The 21,327-nt window shown below is 54.4% G+C and overlaps 1 protein-coding gene and 1 long non-coding RNA gene across 2 annotated transcripts; one reads left to right on the top strand and one right to left on the bottom strand.

Moving 5' to 3' along the window:
- Positions 1-1,921: 1,921 nt before the first annotated feature.
- TBC1D22B (TBC1 domain family member 22B) lies at positions 1,922-16,025 on the top strand. The gene is made up of 13 exons (XM_082068901.1): positions 1,922-2,164; positions 6,187-6,243; positions 7,155-7,468; positions 8,354-8,533; positions 9,269-9,339; positions 9,926-10,054; positions 10,497-10,562; positions 10,719-10,833; positions 11,795-11,901; positions 12,232-12,307; positions 12,556-12,683; positions 12,846-12,941; positions 13,365-16,025. The coding sequence occupies exons 1-13, from the start codon at positions 2,109-2,111 to the stop codon at positions 13,491-13,493; spliced, it is 1,524 nt and encodes a 507-aa protein (XP_081925027.1). The 5' UTR covers positions 1,922-2,108; the 3' UTR covers positions 13,494-16,025.
- Positions 16,026-16,189: 164 nt separating this feature from the next.
- LOC309447868 lies at positions 16,190-17,886 on the bottom strand. The gene is made up of 2 exons (XR_014185681.1): positions 17,041-17,886; positions 16,190-16,384 (listed from the first exon to the last, which is right to left on the bottom strand). It is a non-coding gene; the product is annotated as an uncharacterized lncRNA (long non-coding RNA).
- Between the last annotated feature and the right edge of the window lie 3,441 nt (positions 17,887-21,327).

The following is a 21,327-nucleotide window of genomic DNA, read 5'->3' on the forward strand; positions in this document are numbered from 1 at the left end:
AAAGTGAACCCGCCCTGCCCAGGTGGAGGGGACAGCAGGCGTCCGAGGGATGTGCAGACACCAAAAGTGACCCTAGGACGGACAGACAGACTCTCCGGCGCCCTCAGCCTCCCACTGACAGCGAGTGCTCCCACTCCGATGTGGGATGGTTTCCATTTCTCAGAGTTTCCAGCTGGTATGGGATGAATTGATATGTGATAAACCCCGTTTGTCGCACCTTGTAGCCCACAGGTTTTTAACTCTGGGTGGAAGGAGCAGGGTTTCCACTCTCGATGTCTCCTTGTTGGGACCAGCTCCTTTCTGGAAACTTTCCTAGTGCAACACAGCCCCTCCTGACCAAGAGGTACCTTAAAATGCTCTATTTTTACCAGCTTTTAAGTTTCCCTTCCCCACTTCAGCTTTGGGATGGGAAAAGGAACTGAATCTTCTCTCGGCTTTCACTCTTCAGAATCGAAAGCTGTCAGATATCACGGGCTCGCTGCTGCAGTCTTGGGCTCTCTCTGCCCCCCAAAATATCTCCCTGTACCCCACGAGCAGCGGATGGAGACAGAAAGGGCAGGAGCAGGTTGGGGCAGGGCGAAGCACCCAGGCCTGGCTCTGAGGTGAAGTGCCAGCGACGAGCCTGGGCCGCCCTCTGCTGTCAGCCCTGCCTTTAGAACAGGCTGGTTTTACAGAAACGTGCCCGCTTTTTAATTTTTCTTCTTTATTTTTTTTTTGAGTGCTACCGGCCCTCCTGCGCCCTGAAAAGCTCCCAAAGCCTCTCGCCGAGTGCTCAGTAGGAGCCATGATCCCTCTGAGCTTGGATCCGACCCTGAAGGGAAGGCAAGAGCCACACGTGTCCCTTCCAGCCCAGAGGCTGAGCTGAGGGTGATAATTGTCCCTTTTACAATGTCCCCAACGCCTGAGACACCCCGAGGGACCCCCGCTCCGCTCCTGCCATTGCCCTGCCCTTTACGAACAGGGGAAACTGAGGCGCCTGGCTGACTCATGTGGGGCACGGCCACGCTGGCGGCTTGACCGGGAGAGGTGGCTGCTGATTCACCAGGGGCCATCAAACGTCTCCCTGAGGAGCGGGAGGTCCCCGTGTCCCCACAGCCGTGACAGAACATCCCACACCCGGCGCCATCGAGGCCCCTGGGGGGTTTCTCCTCAGGGCATGAGGGTGACGGCAGCGCCTTGGGCTGGTGGGGTCGCGTGTCACCCTGAAAGTTTGTGGTTTATTCACATCTGTGTGTTTTTTATCTCCAGTTTATCCCTGTTTTTTCAAGGGGTGGCCACTTGCGCCTCACAGCTTGCCCCATAATGGTGGTTCCTCCCTCACCCCAGTTGTCATGATGAGGGGACACCAGGGCTCAGCTGGGGCTGGAAATGGTCCCCAAACGGTCCTGAATCCTTGAGGGGACCATGACAACCGCGGGTGCCCGCAGAGCCACACCGGGGTGCCACAGGGACCCCTCTGGACCTTGTCACCGCTTGGTGTGTCCCCCGCCCCGCGAATGGTTCTGGCCAACGGCTCGCCCTCGCGGCCCCGTGGCGGTTTAACCCGCTTCCCCCCGCCCTCTGCCGATGGTTTCGCCCCAGGTGCTGGCTGGGCGTGTCTTCCCCCCCACCCCCCCGCAGCGTGAATGGTCTCTCCCCTTCACCAGGGCGATATTTAACCCGTCCCGCCCTCCCCTCCGCAAGATTTCTGTAGGTATCGCCGTCTCAGCGTCGCTTTCTGACCTCTCTCTGCCTGCTAGTGGTTCCCTCCATCCCCTTCTCCACCGAGGCGGAATGGTGTGTCCCCTCTCCCCCCCCTCAGTTGGTCTCTCCCGCCTCGCACAGCCCCGCCCTCAGCCCTGCCGAACCCGCCCCTTCGCGTTACGTCACTCCCTCCTCGCCCTCGCGATTGGCCCATCCTTAACGCCTTTCCCGAAGCGACCAATGGCGGCGCTCTCCCCGCCCGTACCCAAGATGGCGCCGCCGGGGGCAGCGGGCGGGCGGCGGTGAGGCGGCCTGCGGGGGGTCGCCGCCTTCCTCCGCGCTCCGCCGCTGCGCCGCGGGGCCGGCCGGCCGGTGGGCTCGCTCGCTCGCTGGCTGGCCGGCCGGGCCCGCTCCTCCCCTCCGCCATGGCGGCCGAAAGCGGTCGCCAGTTCTGGAAGCGGAGCGCCAAGCTGCCGGGCAGGTGAGTGCGGGCCCGGCCGGTACCGGCTGCCCCCCGCCACCTCGCGGGGAATGGGCGCTGAGGGGGCGGCGGGGACCGTTTTCCCCCCTGTGCTGGGGGGTGGCAGGGGCTGTGGGGCGGGGGAGGTGGCTGGGCGGGCTGGGGTGTCCCCTGCAGGGGGGGCGCCGGGGCCGTGGCCTCCTCAGCTGGGGGTTGTTGGGGAGGAAGGGGCTGACAGGGGCACCCACCCTGGCTGTGGGTCTGGGGTCCCGGGGTACCCCCCTGCAAAGCGGGGGGGATATCAACATTACCCACCCTGGCTGTGGGTCTGGGGTCCCGGGGTACCCCCCTGCAAAGCGGGGGGGATATCAACATTACCCACCCTGGCTGTGGGTCTGGGGTCCTGGGGTACCCCCTGCAAAACGAGGGGGATATCAGGATTACCCACCCTGGCTGTGGGGCTGGGGTCCCGGGGTACCCCCCTGCAAAGCGGGGGGGATATCATGATTACCCACCCTGGCTGTGGGGTGGGGAAGCTGTCTGGGGGCCCTGGGGCACCCTCTGCAATAGGGGGGATGCGAGGAGCAGCCCCTGGCTATGGGGCAGGGGAGTTTTACTGGAAGAACCCCCCCTATGTAAGAGACAAGGATAGCGCTAGGATGATCCCCTCATCTCTAGGGCAGGACAGGTCATTTTGGGACCGTGTGGACCCCCGTGTGCGCCCTCCTTGCCAGGAAGGGGTCAGGGCTTTGGAGGGGCCCCCCTGGGGCGGCCCCAGAGCCAGGGCTGTACCGTCCTCCCTTCCACAGATGCTGAACAAACCTTATCCCTTCCCAAAGCCCTTAGAGATGACATCTTGGGTGGCAGGAATTCTGTCCCAAAAAGGTGCCCCTGCCAGCACATGTGTCTCCCTGTTACCATCTCCTGGGCAGGTGTCACTGCTGGTCCAGCTCTGCTCGACATGAGGGGCTGTGGGGATCTCTGTGCACCTCCCCTGCTTCAGTTCCTCTAACCCAGGGGTGGCAGAAACAAGTGAAATGTCTGGTTTAGGAAGGAGGGGATGGTGGTGATGACGGACATGCTCCCTATGAGGCCTTGGCAGCAAGGCTGGTATGGAGAGAGTGCACCTGCCTCTCTGGGGAGGCTTTCACTGGTGCTGTTCCCATCTGGTGCTCCTCTCCTTTGCACCCCTTTGCCTTATTTGAACCCTGCCCTTCTCCTCCTGGTGTGCGGACATGGTTTGAAATATATAGTTGACTTTAAATCCTGCTACACCAGTTAAATCTCTCTTTCTAATGTGTTTTCACGTTTCTTTGTTGCTGCACTGGTTCCCTTAGGTTGGTGGGACAATCATGTCTCTGGCAAGCAAAGGGAAATGCCACGAGCTCTGCGCATTCCTCCTCTGTGCTCTCCCTGGGTCATTTTGTGTCCCGATCAATCCCGTCCCTCACCAGAGGTCACAGCTGGTGGTCTCAGCATCTCTTTTCTGCAGTGAGTGACTTCCAGCTCCGGCTTGGAAAGCTCAAACCAGGTGAACCGGTCTGGGAGGCAGCCGGTCTTGTCTAGACAATGCACTCTAACGTCGAGTTTTTGGCAAAGTTCTCCCCTGCTCCTGACTGCCTGCTTGGCAAATGTCCTGCTCTCCAGGAGGTTTGTCACCGCCTCCAAATACCCTGCGTGCCCGTCCGTTCCAGGGACGGTTACCGACAGGTCTTGGGCAACACGACCGTGAAAGGTGGAGGTGGGACATGCTGCGTCCATGGTCGCTGGACACGAAGCTCCCCTCCTTCTTTTTTGTCTGGGATCTTCCTGTACAGATTCTTGGCTCTCTCCTTTCTTTGCCCTGACAAGCTGGCAGGGGGAGGCTTTGTGAGGATTTGGAGACTGTGTGAGCTTCCTTTTCTATGAGACTTTGTGCATTTGGTTGCTTAGTTGTATCAGCTTTCAGTTGGTGCTTTTTCCCCTGTAGATTTAGGGCTGGAGAACTAGTAAATGCTGTTTTGTGTTTCCAATACTGCCCTGTGTTTTTTGCATCATGAATTCTCACCCCAGTAATTTTCCTGGGGAAGTGCAGGCAGGTTGGTCTAGTGTAATCCTGTGCGATGGGTTGATTATTTCCTGTTGTTTAGAGCGATGGGCAGCCAGGCGCCAGGATGGGTATTTAAATGTTGTTTTTGAAAGGAAAGAAAGAGAATCTGCTGGGAGTGAATACGTTCTGTGTCCAAAGTGGCAAGAAGTCACCTGTTGCATACTTTGGAGCATTTGCACTCCTGTCCAGCCTCTGCACGGGTGGATGGAGCAGAGAGTCGGCAGAGATGGGACAAACATGGGGAGAACCACAGCGGTTGGAGCTCAGCGTCTCTGGAGCCTGCTGGAAACCAGACTCTCATCTTCAGCCACTTGTGTGGGGGCATGGGGCGACGGGCTGTGCAATCAGATCGGCTCAGTGTGCCGCGTTTGGGTTCAGATTCTTTGGAAGGAGCTGCTTGGGAAGCAGGACCCTCTGCTGTATCAACCGTTAGCCAGCGAAAGCATCAGCTGGTTGCTTCAGAGCCCCAGGAAAGGGTTTCCTCACCCTGCGCTGGCTGCCACATCCCCTCCTTTATCTCTAATGCACATCATTCCTTTGGCTTGTGGAGCTGAGGCCGTTGCCCGTGAATCAAAGCTGTCACCGCACGTGGATCCCAGCGTGGTGGCTGCTGTCACGAGACGCCGCGAGCTCGGTCCTTCTGCGAGGAGCTGCCGTGAGTCACTGGGAGGGAGCACGGATCTGGAGAGCTTGTTTTCCTTACTCCTGATCATCTCCTTGCTGTGCCCACCCACGGGGGTGCCTCTGCTCAACAGCTGTCCCGACTCCTGGATGCTCATCAGTCAGCAAACTCTTTCCTGGGGTAAACACAGGGAGCCTTTTCAGCGCTCCCAGCCACGAGCCCACCCCTCGCCGGGCTTCACGACCAGGATCTCTCTGTGCTGCGGTTGTTTCCAGCCTCTGCCCTGGATCTCTGTGCCTCTCCCCTGCCAGCTGGGCCTGTTGCTGCCTCCTCGCCAGCATCAGCTGGTTCCCAGTGTGTTTTCCAGCTGCTGTCCCCCTCCTACCTGGCTGGGCTCTGCTTGTTTTACTGCCGGGCACCATCTGCAGCTCCTGGAAACCCGGCCAGCTCTTTTGACCCAAGAGAAGCCTGCCCCTTGTGCGCCAGCTCTGAATGGGCCCTTGTCCCCGCCGCGGGACGCAGGACCACACTGTGTCCCAGGGGATGGGGAGGACTTTGTTTTCCGGAGATGCTTTTTCAGGGCGGGGTGGCTGTGAATAGTTACCTACATTGAGGTAATAACTCAGGATCCCTGTCTCGTGTCCAGAGCTTGTAAAACTTGTGATGAACACTTGTCTAGTAGCTCCTCTCCGAGGTGATGTTCCACACGTGGTAGTGCCTGCAGCCCTCAGGCTCCCCTGCACAGAGACTGGGACGTGGTGACTCAATTCAGGCCGCATAGGAAGCAGTTGATTAAGCCGGGATTTGGACCTGAGTCAAACCGTGTACAGTTCCAGAGGCTGCTTGGCTGTAGCGCTGGCTACGAGCCTGAGAGCCAGCGTGGGGTTCAAACTCTCAGGTGTGTGGGGGAGCCCCGGTGCTGCTGGTTGGAGCCCTCCCTGTCCTGCAGGGCTTGGAAACGTGAATTCCCCAACCTGGGAATCCCCTCAATGGAAAAGAGAACAAACCTCGGTGTGTAAGGCCAGGGGACTGAGACACACGGTCGCTCAGAGGGAGTTGGTGGCACAGAAAAGAGCAGATCCCAAATCCCAGCTCAGGCTGGGGAGTTCAGACAAGGCTTCTTTTTGCTGCTGCAAGAACAAATCTTCAGCTGAATGTGGCACTTTGGATCTAAGGCTTTGAAGACAGAAAGTTATTGAAGTAGCTTTTGGTCTGTATTCAGTTCCACCAGCAGGCAAGAAGCGTGACCCCAGTCTAGGCTGAGAAGATTATTTGTGGGTGCTCTGTGGCTTTTTCACATTGTCTTTTTCCTTTTTTTCCCCCTTCCTACAGCATTCAACCTGTCTACGGAGCACAACACCCTCCGCTGGATCCCCGGCTCACCAAAAAGTAAGTGTTTCTCTCCTGGAGATGCACACCACAAGGCTTTGCAGGTTTTTGGCTCAGTCCTGCAGTACGTGGAGGTCTCCAGCATCCCTGGTGACGTTCTAGCAGAGCAGGACAGCAGCGGGGTGCGGTGCTGGGTTCAGCTCTGCGAAAGCTTGCAGGGAAAGCTTATCTGCTGGCGCCCTTTATGGCCAGAAATCCTTATCATACGATCCAGGAGACAGGCATATATTTTAGCAATTTTTTTCTGAGCCCTCTGCTTCCCTCTGGAGACAAAGGAATTAAGGGAAGGGGAGGTGAAGCTGCTCGGCAGCTGCAGAACCGCAGCCCCTTCTCAACAGGAAAAGGCAGAGCTGATCTGAAGTGCCTCCTTGTCCCTATCGTGCTGTGTAGTGGTGAAGGTTCCCTGGTTTCTGTGACGCTTCAGGGGATGGACTTTGACTCATGTAGCTTAAGGTTAAATGCAAAGGTTCTTCCTGTGCCTGAGAAAAGAAGCAGGCGGGTGTGGGAGCTGTCGCAGCTGGATCAGGAGTGTCCGGGAGCGCAGACGGGCTCTGTGTAACTCTGACATGCAGCTCCGCAGGTCGCAGGACTTTTTGGGGGGTTTTATGTTTTCTGTAGAGTGTGGGGAGGCGGAGCTGGAGGAATTAGAGGTTTCTCCCCTTGGCCGTTCTGAGCTGGGAAGCCGGGCAGCTCACCAGCTCTCTGCTGGCACTGTGGCCTCTGTGCCACCGCACCGGCGTGGGCTCTGCCTCCCAGCAGCCCAGAGGGACTTAAAACCTTCCTTGGGTTTGGGAGGAGGGGTGGGGAAATGGGAAAAAGGGACCGGCTGATTGGAGTGAGGATGTAGGGAAGGAAAGAGAATGGATTCGTGTGACAGCACAGCTCTGATACTGTTTCTCTTGGGCTCCCAGTTTCATCAAGGACCGCTCCAAGGCCAACGCGCTGCCTATGAAAAGCAAGAAGGCCTCCAGCTTTCACGAGTTTGCCCGCAACACCAGTGACGCCTGGGACATCGGTGACGACGAAGATGAGGATTTCTCTTCCTCGTCTTCCTCTTTGCAAACTCTGAACTCTAAAGTGGCCAAGGCCACGGCGGCCCAGGTTCTGGAGAACCACAGCAAGCTGCGGGCAAAGCCTGAGCGGGCCCAGGCCGCGCTCAGCGACGTGCCCACCAACTGCAAGGTCATCAAGTCCAGCAGCGAGGCCCAGCTCTCCAGGACGTCTGGTAAGAGCCGTCTTTGGGAGCAGCCTCCTGCTCCACGCTCTCCTGGTTGACCGTTCAACTCAGCCGCTTGCTGCAACTTGCGTGTTGTGGGCGAGAGGCTGTAGCACAGCCCGCAAGCTCTACAGGTTTTTGCCTCCTTTTAGTATCCTGTACTCCAAGGAGCCATTTTTGGAGGCCTGGCCTTAATGCTTCAGTGTCCTCTGCTGCTCTATATACTGCACACAGGCACATCTGTCCCAGGGGATCCCGTGTTCTGGGTGAAAAGGGATTTTTGGAGATCTGTTAAATTCTTGCTCAGGATCGCTCAACTTCTGCTTCCTTTGTGGCGCAGGGTGCTGCTCTTAGGAAAGGTCTGGATGGGTCCTGGCGGCCCCAGGTTGGTGCAGCTTGGGCAGGGACCTGGGCAGCCTCAGCCCCTGCTCGCCCTGTGCTCTGGATGTCACCCAGCAGGTCCTTGCTGCCCGCAGGTGGCACTGGCAGCCCGTCACCTCCTCTCTCTGCGCTGGCAATTAGCTTGATCGCTATTCAGATCCGCAGCGAGCAGAGCAGATTGAAAGTCGGTTGTTCTGGGATTCCCAAAGCTGCTTGTGCCTCATCTCCTGTGTCCTCTGCCTGCAGCTTCCCCTGTGGAAAAGGAATTCTGATCCACTGGCAGCCGCGTGTCTGGATGCAGGAGGAAGAAAGGGGAGGAAAAACGGGGGGGAAGTGATGGAGGAGCCGAACAGATGCCTGTGAACCCGCTGATCCATCAGGCTGGGACAGTGATGCTCTGTTTGCTGGGGAAGAGAGGGGTGAAATGTGCAGCGGGAGGTCTCTGAGGGGTGAGGTGGGGTTGGAGAGGTGCCACCTCCTTCCCCACCTCACCGCAGCATCTGCTCCTTGCAGAGGAGGCCTGTGTGCGCACCCCCCTCCAGAAGCAGCAGTCCCTTCCCCTTCGGCCCATCATTCCGCTCGTCGCCCGAATCTCTGACCAAAATGCTTCGGGTGCTCCCCCCATGACGGTGAGGGAGAAAACCCGCCTGGAGAAGTTTCGGCAGCTCCTTTCCAGCCACAACACGGACCTGGGTGAGTGTGGCAGACGGGGGTGTCTGCGGGGGGAAGGGGAAGGCGGCAGGGGGGCTGCTGCCTGCTTCAGGTCATAATCGGGTCTGCTCCAGGGTGGAAAAAATGACTGCCTGCAGTGGGATAGTTGTACAGATTGCTCTGGTGACAGGTGGTTGTGTCCTCAACCAGCTGCCCATCTGTTCCTGGTCTTTCTTCATCTTGCAAATGATGAGTGTGATCACCAGGGAGGTCTTGGGCTCTGCATGAGAACTGAGGGTCTGACACATCAGAGCCCCTGCAGCCACCAGTCCTGTGCCCAGGCTGAGCTGGAATCAGAGAATCACAGAATCATTCTGGTTGGAAAAGCCCCTCAAGATTGAGTCCAACTGTTCCCCCAGCCCTGTCCCTGCCCCATGTCCTGAGAACCTCATGTCCGTCTGTCCAACCCTCCAGGGATGGTGACTCCAGCACTGCCCTGGGCAGCCTGTTCCAATGCCCCACAGCCCTTTGGGGAAGAAATTGTTCCCCAGATCCAACCTCAACCTCCCCTGGCGCAACTTGAGGCCGTTTCCTCTTTCCATCTCTGCTCCGCTTGCTGCAGACCCTCGTCCCCAGTCGCTGTCGATGTGGAGCCTTCCTGGAGGCTCAGTGTCTGCAGGGCCTGCAGGAGCAGACTGGGCTTTCCTCTCCTTCTAGGTGTGGTGGTGCCTGGACGTGCGTAGGATCTAATCCATTGCCACCACTGTCCGTTTGCAGATGAGCTGAGGAAATGCAGCTGGCCCGGTGTGCCCAGAGAGGTCCGGCCCGTGACGTGGCGTCTCCTCTCAGTGAGTACCTGGAGCTGTGACACAGGACTCTGGGGGGAATTTGCCAGACCAGGGACACAGAATCATAGGATGTCCTGAGGGACCCACCAGGATCATGGAGTCCAACTCCTGTCCCTGCACAGGACACCCCACAGGTCACACTGTGTGTCTGAGGACGTTGTCCAGTCTCTTCTTGAACATTGTCAGGCTTGGGGCCGTGACACCTCCCTGGGGAGCCTGTTCAGTGTCCAGCACCCTCTGGGTAAAGAACCTTCTCCTCATGTCCAACCTGAACCTCCCTGGTACATCTTCCAGGTGTTTTTCGGGGTCAGGGGGTGTAATCGCTACATCCTCTTTGAGCACAAAGCCCACGCTGGTGCTGGGAATATCTGATTTGCTCTGTTTTGGGAAACTGAATCGCGTGATGTTGGATTACGCCCAGATCAGTAAAGGACTTGAGGGCTGGGAAAGCCCAAACCCATGAAAGCTCTTTCTCCAGCTCCTGAGTCTGTGTCTGATGCTTCTGGGTGCTCGGCTGCCTGGGGGGATTTTGGGGGTTTGCGGTGAGGGAGGAGACTCTGCCCTGACACGGATCTTGCTGCCGCAGGGTTATCTCCCCGCAAACATGGAGCGGCGAAAGCTGACTTTGCAGCGCAAGCGGGAGGAGTATTTCGGCTTCATCCAGCAGTATTACGATTCCCGGAACGAGGAGCACCATCAAGACACCTACCGACAGGTACGAGCCCTCTGCCCATCCCCTGACTTTCTGCCTTGGTATCTCCCTTTCCTCCCTCTTGCTGCTGCTTGTCCATGCAGTTGGGGTCATGCTGGGACTTCTAGCTGTAGTTATTAGGAGTCTTCTCCTTGGGGACAGGGCACCATGTTTCTGTCCATTTTCTTACTGGTATTAGTTTAAGCCTTACCTAAATTGATCTAATCACTGGATTTCAGACCCCAGCTCTTTCCCAGCTCCCACAGCTGAGCAGAAGAGACTGGAGATAAAAGTGTGGATGGTTTTCTCGGCACAGCTGCTGTCTGTAGCCCTCACTGTACTTGTTGCCATGTGCAGCTCTCGCCTGGGGGGACACTGGGGGGTGGGTTCCCCCCTGCTGGCCTGTGATGAGTTATTGTGTCCCCAGAAAGCACGGCTGGTGTGTGTGACCCACCCTCTCTTCCAGATCCACATCGACATTCCACGGACCAACCCGCTCATCCCCCTCTTCCAGCAGCCGCTCGTGCAGGAGGTAAGGGGGAGAAGGCTTGGATGTGTCTTATCTTACCCGTATTGCTGCAGAAAAGCCTGTCAGCGCATGATCTGCTCCCTGAGCTCAGCAGTTATGCTCTTCTGCCTTTCCTTTGTGCACGGCTAATGCAGGTACCTGCTTTCCCTCCTTCCCCAGATCTTTGAAAGAATCCTGTTTATCTGGGCCATCCGGCACCCAGCCAGCGGCTACGTGCAGGGAATCAACGACCTGGTCACTCCCTTCTTTGTCGTGTTCCTCTCGGAGTATGTTGGTAAGTGAAGTTTGCTGCTTGAAGCACACACGGTGCTGCCTCTGGCCAGCGGGGCTGGGAACGGTGTGAAGTGCTGGCACCAGCAAAGCTGCCCTGGCCAAAGGGGATGATGTGTTGTTCTTCCTGCAGCTGGAGATGCGTCTTGTCCTCTTACTGTAGCTTTGCTTGGTTGAATTGACTTCCGTTTCATAACGTTGCTGAGCTCCAGGGAAGCTGAAGTGCTGAGGCTGGATTTGCATTTGAATCTCCTTAACATTCTTAAAGCTCGGAGGAGAATGGGGCCTTGTGGGCGCTGCTGAGGGAGTTTAGGCAAAGCCCTGGTACACAGAGCTGGGGGAGGGTCTTGCTCTCAAAGCCTGGGCTTAGAGCTGGTTCTGGTTCTAGGAGCAGCGAGTGAGGTATAAAGAGACCCCGCTGAGAATGTAAAATAAGCCATTTACATAAAGATTCCTGTCCCATGCTGCCAGTACAGGTGTGCTTCTCAAGCTGAGAGTTTCAGAAAGCAAATTGACTTCTCCCTGCTGCTTTTGGCTTTCTTGGCAGCCAGTTGCTTTTAGCCAGAGATCAAGTCATTTCCACTCATAGCATTTTTATTCTTTCTGCAGCTCTAGCTGCGTTCTGGAGTTGACGTTGTTGCTGGGACGCTGTAATCCCTGTGCCCAAAGGCTCTTAGTTCTCACTGTAAAGAGAAGGAAAAAGGAATTTATAAGACTGCATTAGTGACAGAGAGATCCTGATGAACATATATTTTTTAAGATCTCATCCAAAGCTTGTTGAAGGCAGGGGAAGCCTTCCAGTATCTAGCTAAGGCTTTGTAAACTAGTCCTGGTCTGCCTGTTCTGAGGATGTTGTGAAGGAACAACTGGTGTGGTCAGGATTGATCCCCGAGGTGCTGCTGCCTTGGCTGGATAAAGCCCCGCGGTCTGTCCCCTGTCAACGCTCTTCCCTCTCTGTTTTGCAGAAGAGGACGTGGAGAACTTCGACGTGACGAACCTGTCGCAGGATGTTTTACGGAGCATCGAGGCCGACAGCTTCTGGTGCATGAGCAAGCTGCTGGACGGGATACAGGTGAGCTGGGCCGCGGTGTCTGTCCCCTCACTGGGGTGACAGCATCGTCGTCTTCTCCACGTCAGGGCGCGTGCTCTGCACATCCCAGCATCAGGAGATTCCACTGAGCTGAATCTGTGGGTAAAACCCCGAGGAAATAAGAGGGTGTTTCTGTGCAGCTGGTGCTGTCCCAGCTAGGGACTTCACAGCAGACAGATGATCCTGGTGCTCAGGAGCCGCATCTCCTTGGCTCGCAGTGATCTCCGCTCCCTGTGGAGCTGGGGATCTGGTTCGGGTCATTTCTGGCTGTTTTCAGAGCTGCTCCTTCTGACTCGCGGCCTCTCCCTGCAGGACAACTACACCTTCGCACAGCCCGGCATCCAGAAGAAAGTCAAAGCCCTGGAGGAGCTGGTCAGCCGGATCGATGGTAGGTGACGGGGGTCTGAGCAGGCTGGAGCTGTCACAACAGTGGGAGGCTCCTTGGCAAGGGGCGGACACTTGTCACCACACGTACGGGAGCAGGACGGGGAGGGTCAGCCAGAAACCCCCTGGGGACGGGGTTTTTCTAGCCAGGTAGCCAGAAAACGCATGAAAGCCGGAGTGTTGGGGACAGTGCCGTGTGCGGGAGCTGGGGCACCACGGTCCCAGGTGTGTAAGTGAAATGTGCTGTTTCAGAGCAGGTACATAATCACTTTAGGAAGTACGAGGTCGAATACCTGCAGTTCGCCTTTCGCTGGATGAACAATCTGCTGATGAGGGAGCTGCCGCTTCGCTGCACCATCCGCCTCTGGGACACCTACCAGGTACAGGGGCTCCCGCTGCCTTCCCTGCTTTACTGGTCACCGTGGGGACAATTCCATGGGACGTTTATAGCCACTTGGGTGATGGGTGGCCCAGTAGGACGTGGGTTTCTGGGGAGCTCCAGTGGAGCTGCAGGAGCTGATCCGGAGTTTTGCTACTTGCAGTCGGAGCCAGAAGGATTCTCCCATTTCCACCTGTACGTCTGCGCCGCCTTTTTGATCAAGTGGCGGAAGGAGATCCTAGATGAGGAAGATTTCCAAGTAAGTCCTTGGGTCTGGGGGTAGAGGGGAGGGAATTGCTCTGGTTGTGAGGCCAACGTGGACACAGCCAAGTGTTGTCTTAAAGGATCTTTGCCTTAAAGTAACTTGTGAGGCTCAGTGCTCAGGACAGAGAGCGGGGCCAGTGGAGGGTTCAAACAGCAAATCAAAGCTTGAGGTCTGATCACGGTAAGTCCCTCCGTCTTTGCTTATGGTGTCCAGCTGTAACACTCCTGGACTGTTATCTCAAGGAGTTTGGGGCATCTGCTTGGATCTAGACACAAGCACATCTTGATGCTGTCTCTGAGCCTTCCAGACCTGCGAGTGTGCTGAGCTGAAGCGACCGAGCGCTGCCGCCCCCGCGCCTGCTCCGGATCTGCGCTCTGCCTTCCACCGCCCCAAACTCAGCCCCTTCCCCTTTTCCAGGGCCTTCTCATGTTGTTACAAAACCTGCCCACGATACACTGGGGGAACGAAGAGATCGGCCTCCTGCTCGCCGAAGCCTACAGACTCAAGTACATGTTTGCGGATGCCCCCAATCATTACCGCCGATAGGTGCCAGGACTCGCCTCCCTCCTCTCCCCCGTGTTCCCTCCTCCTGGCCCGATCTGATCACTGTGGCATTTTTGTCGTCCCGAATCCTCGGACGCTCCGGCCGGGCGCTGCTCCTCGCTGTACAAAGCTCACGTCGACTCTTGTCTTAACTCGGAACGCGTGCCTGTCTGCCGCTCCGTGCGCCTGGATGTGCCGCTCCAGCCGCCCTCAGTATTTCAGGCCGTGCCAGCGGCTCGAGCCGGGGAGAGAGGCTGGAAGGGGCTGGGGGGACATGGGGGGCAGCTTTACACATAAACTGAGCCCAGGATGCTGCCCTCCTGTCCTCTCCGCCCCAGGCTTGTCCGGCTGGGACCACCTTGGCTTTGCTGCCACCACCTGCGCTGTCCCCTCTGCTCCTTCTGCTGCCATTCGCTCCACCTCGCAGGTGAAAATGCCTTATCAGAGCCCACCCGGCCGCAAAATCCTTCCCCCGGGGCGGCAGAAGCTTCTCTCGGGGTCCAGATTTGTTCCGAGGGGCTTGAGACCCCAAGCACTTTGTGGGTTCGCGGGAGAGCCCCTCGCCTGCCCTCTCCCCCCATACCGGTCTCCCTCCCCCCGCAGCGGGACGGGCGCGGGGCCGCACTCACTCCATCCACGCGCGGTTTGAACGATGCGTGTAAGCTTGACGGGACTTTTGGGGACTGATGTGCTGCCGGTACAGCCCCCAGCACGGGGCGGGGGAGCAGCACCTCCCAAAAACCCCCCCTTGCAAAGCCCTCGCTCCTCCGAGGCGTTCTGTGTATATTGTGTTCTTGTGTATATGGGTCAGAGATGTACAATATATGTTTTTCTGTTTGTAGCAGATAATGATTTTATATTTATAATGTGCACCCCTTGTTCTCCCATCCCCTCTACCCCTGGGGACGGTGGCGTTGGGCTTTGGGCCCCTCCCGAGGTTTTGGGGACATTTTGGAGCCGCCGGTATTTCTGCTCCAAGGTGTTTTGGCGGTGTTAGATGTGCCAGAAGAGCTGTGTTAGAAATACCTGTCTCAGGCTTCCTGCACACAGAGGATTTGGGTGTTTAAAGGAGCTGGAGCTCCCAGCGGGGAGCTGTGTTCAAACAGGGTATTGGGGCTCGTTGGCTGGATCGTGTCCCCGTGCGGCCGGTGACTCCGGGAGGGACAATCCCTCTGGGGCCGTGTCCTCGCTGGCGCTGCCACCCTCCGCTTTTAAATCAAACCAATCGTGAATGTTTTAACGGGACGTTTTCCGTGTTGTGCCAAGGGCCCCTCTGGTTCTCCTGCGGCCATGGGGACGATGCCGGGGACACGGAGGGTGGGAAAGGGCAGCGGGGCCGAGCATGTGAAAGGCAGAGCCTTGTTGCCAATAAAACTCCAAACAGTGTCTCAAGAAATCATTTTCCTAACCTGGAGTTGTTTTTCTCAGGCCTTTGGACTTTTCCTTCACTTTTGCATGTTGTGCCTTTTGTTGTCTTCTCAGAGACACAGGCTGGGGGGCCTCAGTTTAACATGAAAGGAGGAGGACGTTCCCTTCTCTTCTCTGTCTTGCTGGAGTCTCAGTCTGCTCAAGCACCATCACGTCAGTAACGTTCTGGACCACAGAACACTAGCGAGGAGAGGCTATTTTTTAATACATTTATTTCTCAAAGAGAAAATAGATTATGGGAGTTAAAATGAGCATTTTTTTTTTCTTTATAAACCTATATTTTCTTATTACCTCTCTTAGACCCTCCAATATAAATCATTCTAGAAAGGAAATAAACTCCTTTTCTGCAATAACCAGCGCGACCTGTGCTCTGCACAGACTGACAGCAACAGCCAGACATGAACCAGCTCAAATTCTAAAAATGTCATTTAAAAAACACCAAACCACCAAGATGTTACAAACACACAGAGGTGCCAGCTGAGCCGCTCACCTGGACCGGTGGTTGCGTTCCTCCAAATAAATGACACTACGTGCATACAACATACCCAGCAACACACCTGGGGACGTCAAGAACAACGGGTGACAACAGGTCTAAATAATTTAGGACAATATTTGACAACACATCCTTCCATAGGTATTAGTATTATTGTTTTTACAAAATCCTGTGCCCCATCTCTGTATGGCACAGGAATCTTCCTTGAAACAGGGTTCCATGTCCCAAGGTGCAAGTGGTGCTTTAAGAAAGCAGAGCAGGTAGAAATGGCCGTGATTACTCGCCACTATTCGTTATTATTAATTATTGGGTTTAACCCAAAGTGAGCCAGAAAACGTCAGAGATGGAAAAAAAGGAAGAGAAGCCGCACACCAAATGTGCACAAACCAACACGAAATGTGGATCTTCCTCCAACCCAGATCAACCTCAGTGCCTCAAACTGCCCCAGCTCGTTAGACACCCCCTACATCAGTTTTGCTGCTTAAAAAGAAGTTAATCTATCTTTGCTGAGGCTCAGGACTGTCCTAAACCACGGTACGAAACGTTACTGGAACAAGCACAGGTACACAAATCAGAATTTAAATGTGAAACAGCCAAATAATTTTCTAGACATACACACACAATCTGGTAATTTGCTATTTGTGTATTTAGAGCTCTGTGCACGCGTGCGCAGCGGAGGGGGAGGGTCCCAAAACACCCCGAGCTTTTCTAAATGTCATGAGAGAAACCTCACCTGAAAACACTGGACCCAGGCAGGGAAATGATGTGAACTCCCAGCTACGATTTGTCTTTTTAATGTGATGGGACAACCAACGTCAATAAAAAAATGAAAAGGCCAATGACAATGTAAATTGGGAGACGCGTAAAGGACCCTGGTGCGGTTCCGGTGCTGATGGGGATGCTGGTTTCTCGTTCCTCCATCATCTTCAACTCGTCTGTGCCGAGGGGATTGACTTTGTCACACGGGAGCCACCTGCAATGGAGAGAAAACAGCGTCACCGAGGGTAAAACAGCAAACGCCTGTGATAACACCCTGCAGGTATTATCACAACACCCACAGGTCAGCACAGCACAGCGCTCCTTACAATGCAAAAACCTGAATGTATCAGTTCACTTCCTCGAAAGATGCAGCACAAACAAAATGAACATCAAGGCAACGACTGACACGGCAAGTGCTGTTCACATCCCTTTTCTGCTGGTGTCATGAGATTGGAAAATCGCCTCTTACTGCCAAAAAAACAAGGGGGAGCAAAAGAGAGCCCTGGAAACACCGGAAGCGCAGTAACACACGGACTGCAGCCGCCCCCGGCCCCTGTTCCCCCAGCCCCCGTCCCTCGGCTGGTTGGTTTGGTTGTTGTTCCTAAACCACGGATGCAAAACTCTGCCCCTCGGGCTGTCCGAGCGCTCTCGGGCCCCGCCCCCGCCGCGGGCCCCGCCCCCGGCCCCGCCCCCGTCCCCGGCCCCGCCCCCGCCCGGTCATCCCGCGCATGCGCAACGCGGCAGCGACTGCACCGCGCCAGCAGGGCGCAGCACAGACCCACCAAATGCCCGCACAAAGAACAGCAGCGAACAACCGGCTGTGCCGCCGGTCACCGAGCACCGGCGCAGGGCGGCGGGCACGGGCGGTACCTGCTAGCGGAACACCGGAGAGGTTCACCGCACACCCCGCGGCCGTGCGCTCCCCGGAGCGCGTCGCACGGGAGCCCGCGCTGCAGCGAGGGCCGCGGGTCGCGTGAGCATCACGTGGCGGGGAGCGGGCCTATCAGGCGGCACGCCGCGTGCGCGAGGGGGCCGGTCCGCAGCAGAAGAGCGCGAGCGGGAGGGGGCGGTGCCAACGGTCGAGCGCGCGGGGGCGCCACAGAGCCTGCGCGAGACTGAGGCGGCGGGAGGCGGAGGAGATACCTGAGGAGATACCTGAGGAGACAGCGGAGAGACCGCGCACGGGCCGGGCGGTGAGCGGCCCCGGAGACCCGCTCCGGGCAGCCTGGGCCAGGCTCGGGCACCTCCTGTTCAGATGGAGCCTCCTGTGTGTCCTGCGTGCCCGCCGCCCCCCGCCTGGGGCTCGGGGGTGCTGGGGGGTCAGGGCTGAGGTCTGACTGAGCTCCTGCCTGAGTTGTTGTCGCTTTGCTGAACCAGGTGCTCATTTCCTAAAACCCTAAAAACACTGCTGCTGTGACTGTCATTCTAAAACAGGTGTCTCCAATCAGATCTCCACTGTTGTCTAATGTGGCATCTCCTACACAGAGAGACTTTCTTTCTTTTTTTTTAATGGATATCGGTGCTAATGCTCTGCAGGACAAGTGCTCGATGGACATCTCTGCTAACTAAATGTAAAATACAGCTTGAAAATACATAAGCCAAGCATCAAAAGTTACTTCAGCCTTTATCCTGAAGACACTAAGGTGACAATCCAACAGCCTTTTCAGTGTTAGATTCTTGTTTCTCCTTGCAGCTTCCCCTGGGCAGCCCTGCGGATCACACCAGCTTTGTGGAGGAAGAAATGCGACCCCAAGAGTGAGCGTCACGCTCACCCGGCTCTGAGCGCCCCGCTCGCACGCTGAACGGTCCCGTGTCCCGGTGCCCGTCTCGCAGGGCTCTTGGCACAGCAGTTTGTGCAGAGAAGAAACGCCTTAAATAATAAAATAAGACACAACACTGAGCAGAAAATGAAATAGATTTTTAACAGATGGTAGATGTCCTAGGGCTAGAAAGTCATTCTCCTCAGGGAAAAAAACAAAACCAAAATCAAACCCCAAAACTCCCACAAAACACAAAACCACCTTAACAGATTTTACGATCTTAAATAAACTGACACTTTTGACATGAAGTTGAAACAGAAATTATCCGTGGTTTTATGTGCATCTTGGCACTAGGGAGTATTCTAAATTCAATCTGATAAAAGAATTAGGTGAGGGTTTTTTTATGGTTAACTAACTGTATAATAGTCTGCAGTGCAGGGTTAGGGAAGTGTCACAGTGCTCCCGTATTACCACGGACACAAAAAAAGGCATTGTGATAAACATAAAAATCAAAGCCAAGCTCTGACCGAATAACACGTCTGATGAAGACAAAGAATTCTGATAGACCCAATAATTTTCTGATGGTTCTTTCCCTCCAAACAATTACTCCATTTTTCACAAAGCAGCAGCATCCAGCCTCAACAGCTAAACTCGACAAGCATTTTTGCCTCCTGGGGTTTTTCAGGGGTTATTCTGCCTACTGATAAAGCCTGTAGTGTTATGAAATTAAGTCACATTAAATGAATTGAACAGAGAGCATTAATCTGGGCAAATTACTTCCAACAATTAGAAAACCACGGCTGTAGCAAGTCAGACAACAGGTCCCATTAGGGAACAGAAAAATAATGCCATATATAACCTCCTTTCGCTTAGACCCAACAACTCAAGGAAGGTTTTTGTTCTATGGCGATCCCTATTAAGTTAACCATACGTGCCTGGGATGGTGGGTGAAAACACAACTGTTCTTTGGAGAACCCTGAATTCCAGCTGAGGGGCAGGTACGGGAACAAAACTGAAACACGTAGCGTTCCTTTGTTCTGAACAACTGTCACTGCACGTCAAACCTAACTGGTTACATTCCTTGTGCGTATTTACAGGCTTTTTTTGGCAGAGACGTGCCAGCTGCGGTAACATCTGTACAGCGGTAAGGCTTGGGAGAAATTATTCATTCTGCATTTAGGCTAGAGATACTATGGAAAGAAGAGAGATGACAGAAATAAGAGAAGTTTCCACAGGTCAAAAGCTCCTGTTGTCCTGTCTTCTTTCAAGATGTTTCTCCTGCATTTCAGCCATTCAACCAACTGCACTGAATACACATTTCTAGTCAAGCGCTTCTAAAACTGCCAGAACACCGACTTGCCGCCTGTTCGCGTTCCCATTGTTCTCTGGCTGAAGGTGTCTCTGCTGCTCCCCGTGTTTCCAGCCGTGCTCATTCTCCCGCCTCCTTTTCACGCACGTGGACAATGGATCTCTGTACTCTGCTAAAAATAGTTCCCTCATTTTCTAAAAGACATGATAGCCATTATTTTTTTCTCCAGTAACCATGCTTTAGCGACTTGATAAGTGAATTTCAGGCAGTATTTCCATTTCAATTATTTACCATCAAAAGGCACTTTTTTTCCCCGCAGACTGAATCCATAGCGCGGCAGAGAGTTTATAAAAAGAAAGACTCTTATCATTGTCTGTCTTTATTATCTATGCAGCCCATATTCTCAGAAAATTAAACATCTCAGCACATCAGTACAGTCCCCCATGTTATTTATCTTAGTATTAGAAAATGCTTTTGGGGACGCATTGACAGAAATCCTCATACGATAACTCATTTAAGCAAGCGTGTGTTTCTCTGTTGAGTCTCTGAACTACCAAGGACAGAGTTTAGCAGCTAAAAACACTGCCCTATGAGTCCCTCTTGAATGTGCAACCCCAAACTGGACATCAGTGGGACAGATTAAAATACCAAGAAATACCAAACATCCAAAAGAAAACGGAAAAGTGCCCAAGTCTAACACACAGCATCAGAATAATATTTCCAAAAGTGTTATTGGTGGGACACACGCATCAGGCCCCGTGGATTTATCCAAATACTCATCTTCAGTAAGCGATATTCCTAAACTGGCAGTCTGCAAAGAAAAATCTGTGTTAGAGCATTTTTCATTCTGATCGCCAGAGAGTTTGTGCTGGATGTTGAAGGCAAAAACAAAGACTTCATTGAGAGAAATATGGAGAGTGTCTCATTCATGACAAGGAGAAAAAGGAATCGGGAAGATAATATGACATTTCACAGGCATGCCAATCCCAGTGAATAGCAGCGCAAGAGCACTTTTCGAAATTATTCTCCGCAGTAAATCGCCTGCACACAGTCTATTCACAGATGTCTTTGCTCTGCCAATCTAAAGTAGCTATTCTCCCAGCAGTTCAAGAGTAAATACACACTTGTGACGCATCCAGATATCACTGAGTGCATTCAAGTGTCTGTTGTAAAAACCGCGCTCTGGAGCCGAGCGAGGCGCTCCAGTCACAGCCATCCTTCAGTTCCTAAAGGTCAGCAATGACAGCTTCACTTCTCCGCTCTGCACTGAGCATTTTACCACGCAAAGCTCTGGTGTCATCCGGGAGCGCGGTACAGATCAGCTCTCCCAGCCGCGCAAGTCCTAGTTTTAAGTCAACAACCTCTGCTCAAAACCAGCTGTGACACGGCCCTCAAATGACAGAATCCACCCCAAAAAATTCATCTGTCCTGTAAGACCAACCCCCCAGATTGTCGCAGCTTTCAATGGAAAATGCGAGCTGTTTATCGACAAGTTGTTCTTCCAATTCTGAATAATTTCAGAGTTGTATCTAGAAATGATCACGAAAGGTGGTTCTAGCATGGCAAACCCAAATATACTTGATAAATTCACGTAGGATTCAGTGAGCGTGAAGCAAAGCGAGCAGGGTAAGAAGAACGTATCTTAAGTGGGTGTTTCATTGTCCAGTTTGTACCTAAAATCACTAAGTTACATCCATCGGCATGAGGAGGAAACAGAGAGTTTGAATGCTGGAGAAAAGTGGGCCGAGCATCACGTGCCCAGCGCGGCTCGCTGGCCGCACAAAACGTGTCTGGATTCATTTCCAACATTGGCTCACTATCTGCGGCCGGTCAATAAAAGGTCACTGGAATTTCAACTCCAAATTTAATTAATTAATCCCTTCAGGCCAGTTAAATTATTGCAAGCTAGAAACATGACTAAGACCTTGTATTGTGTAGAAAAATCGCTACAGTGTCGCTGCTGTAAATTTGAACTAATGACATTCACAGAATGGCACCTTCTTTGTGTTTGCTCTTAGGATCATTGGAAAATCCAGGTTGGAAAGGACCTCCAGGTCTCCAGGCTCCCGCCAGGAATCAGCTCAGACC

This window comes from Streptopelia decaocto (genome assembly GCF_964273445.1).
Source record: "Streptopelia decaocto genome assembly, chromosome: 19".
In the NCBI taxonomy this organism is placed as follows: Eukaryota; Metazoa; Chordata; class Aves; order Columbiformes; family Columbidae; genus Streptopelia; species Streptopelia decaocto.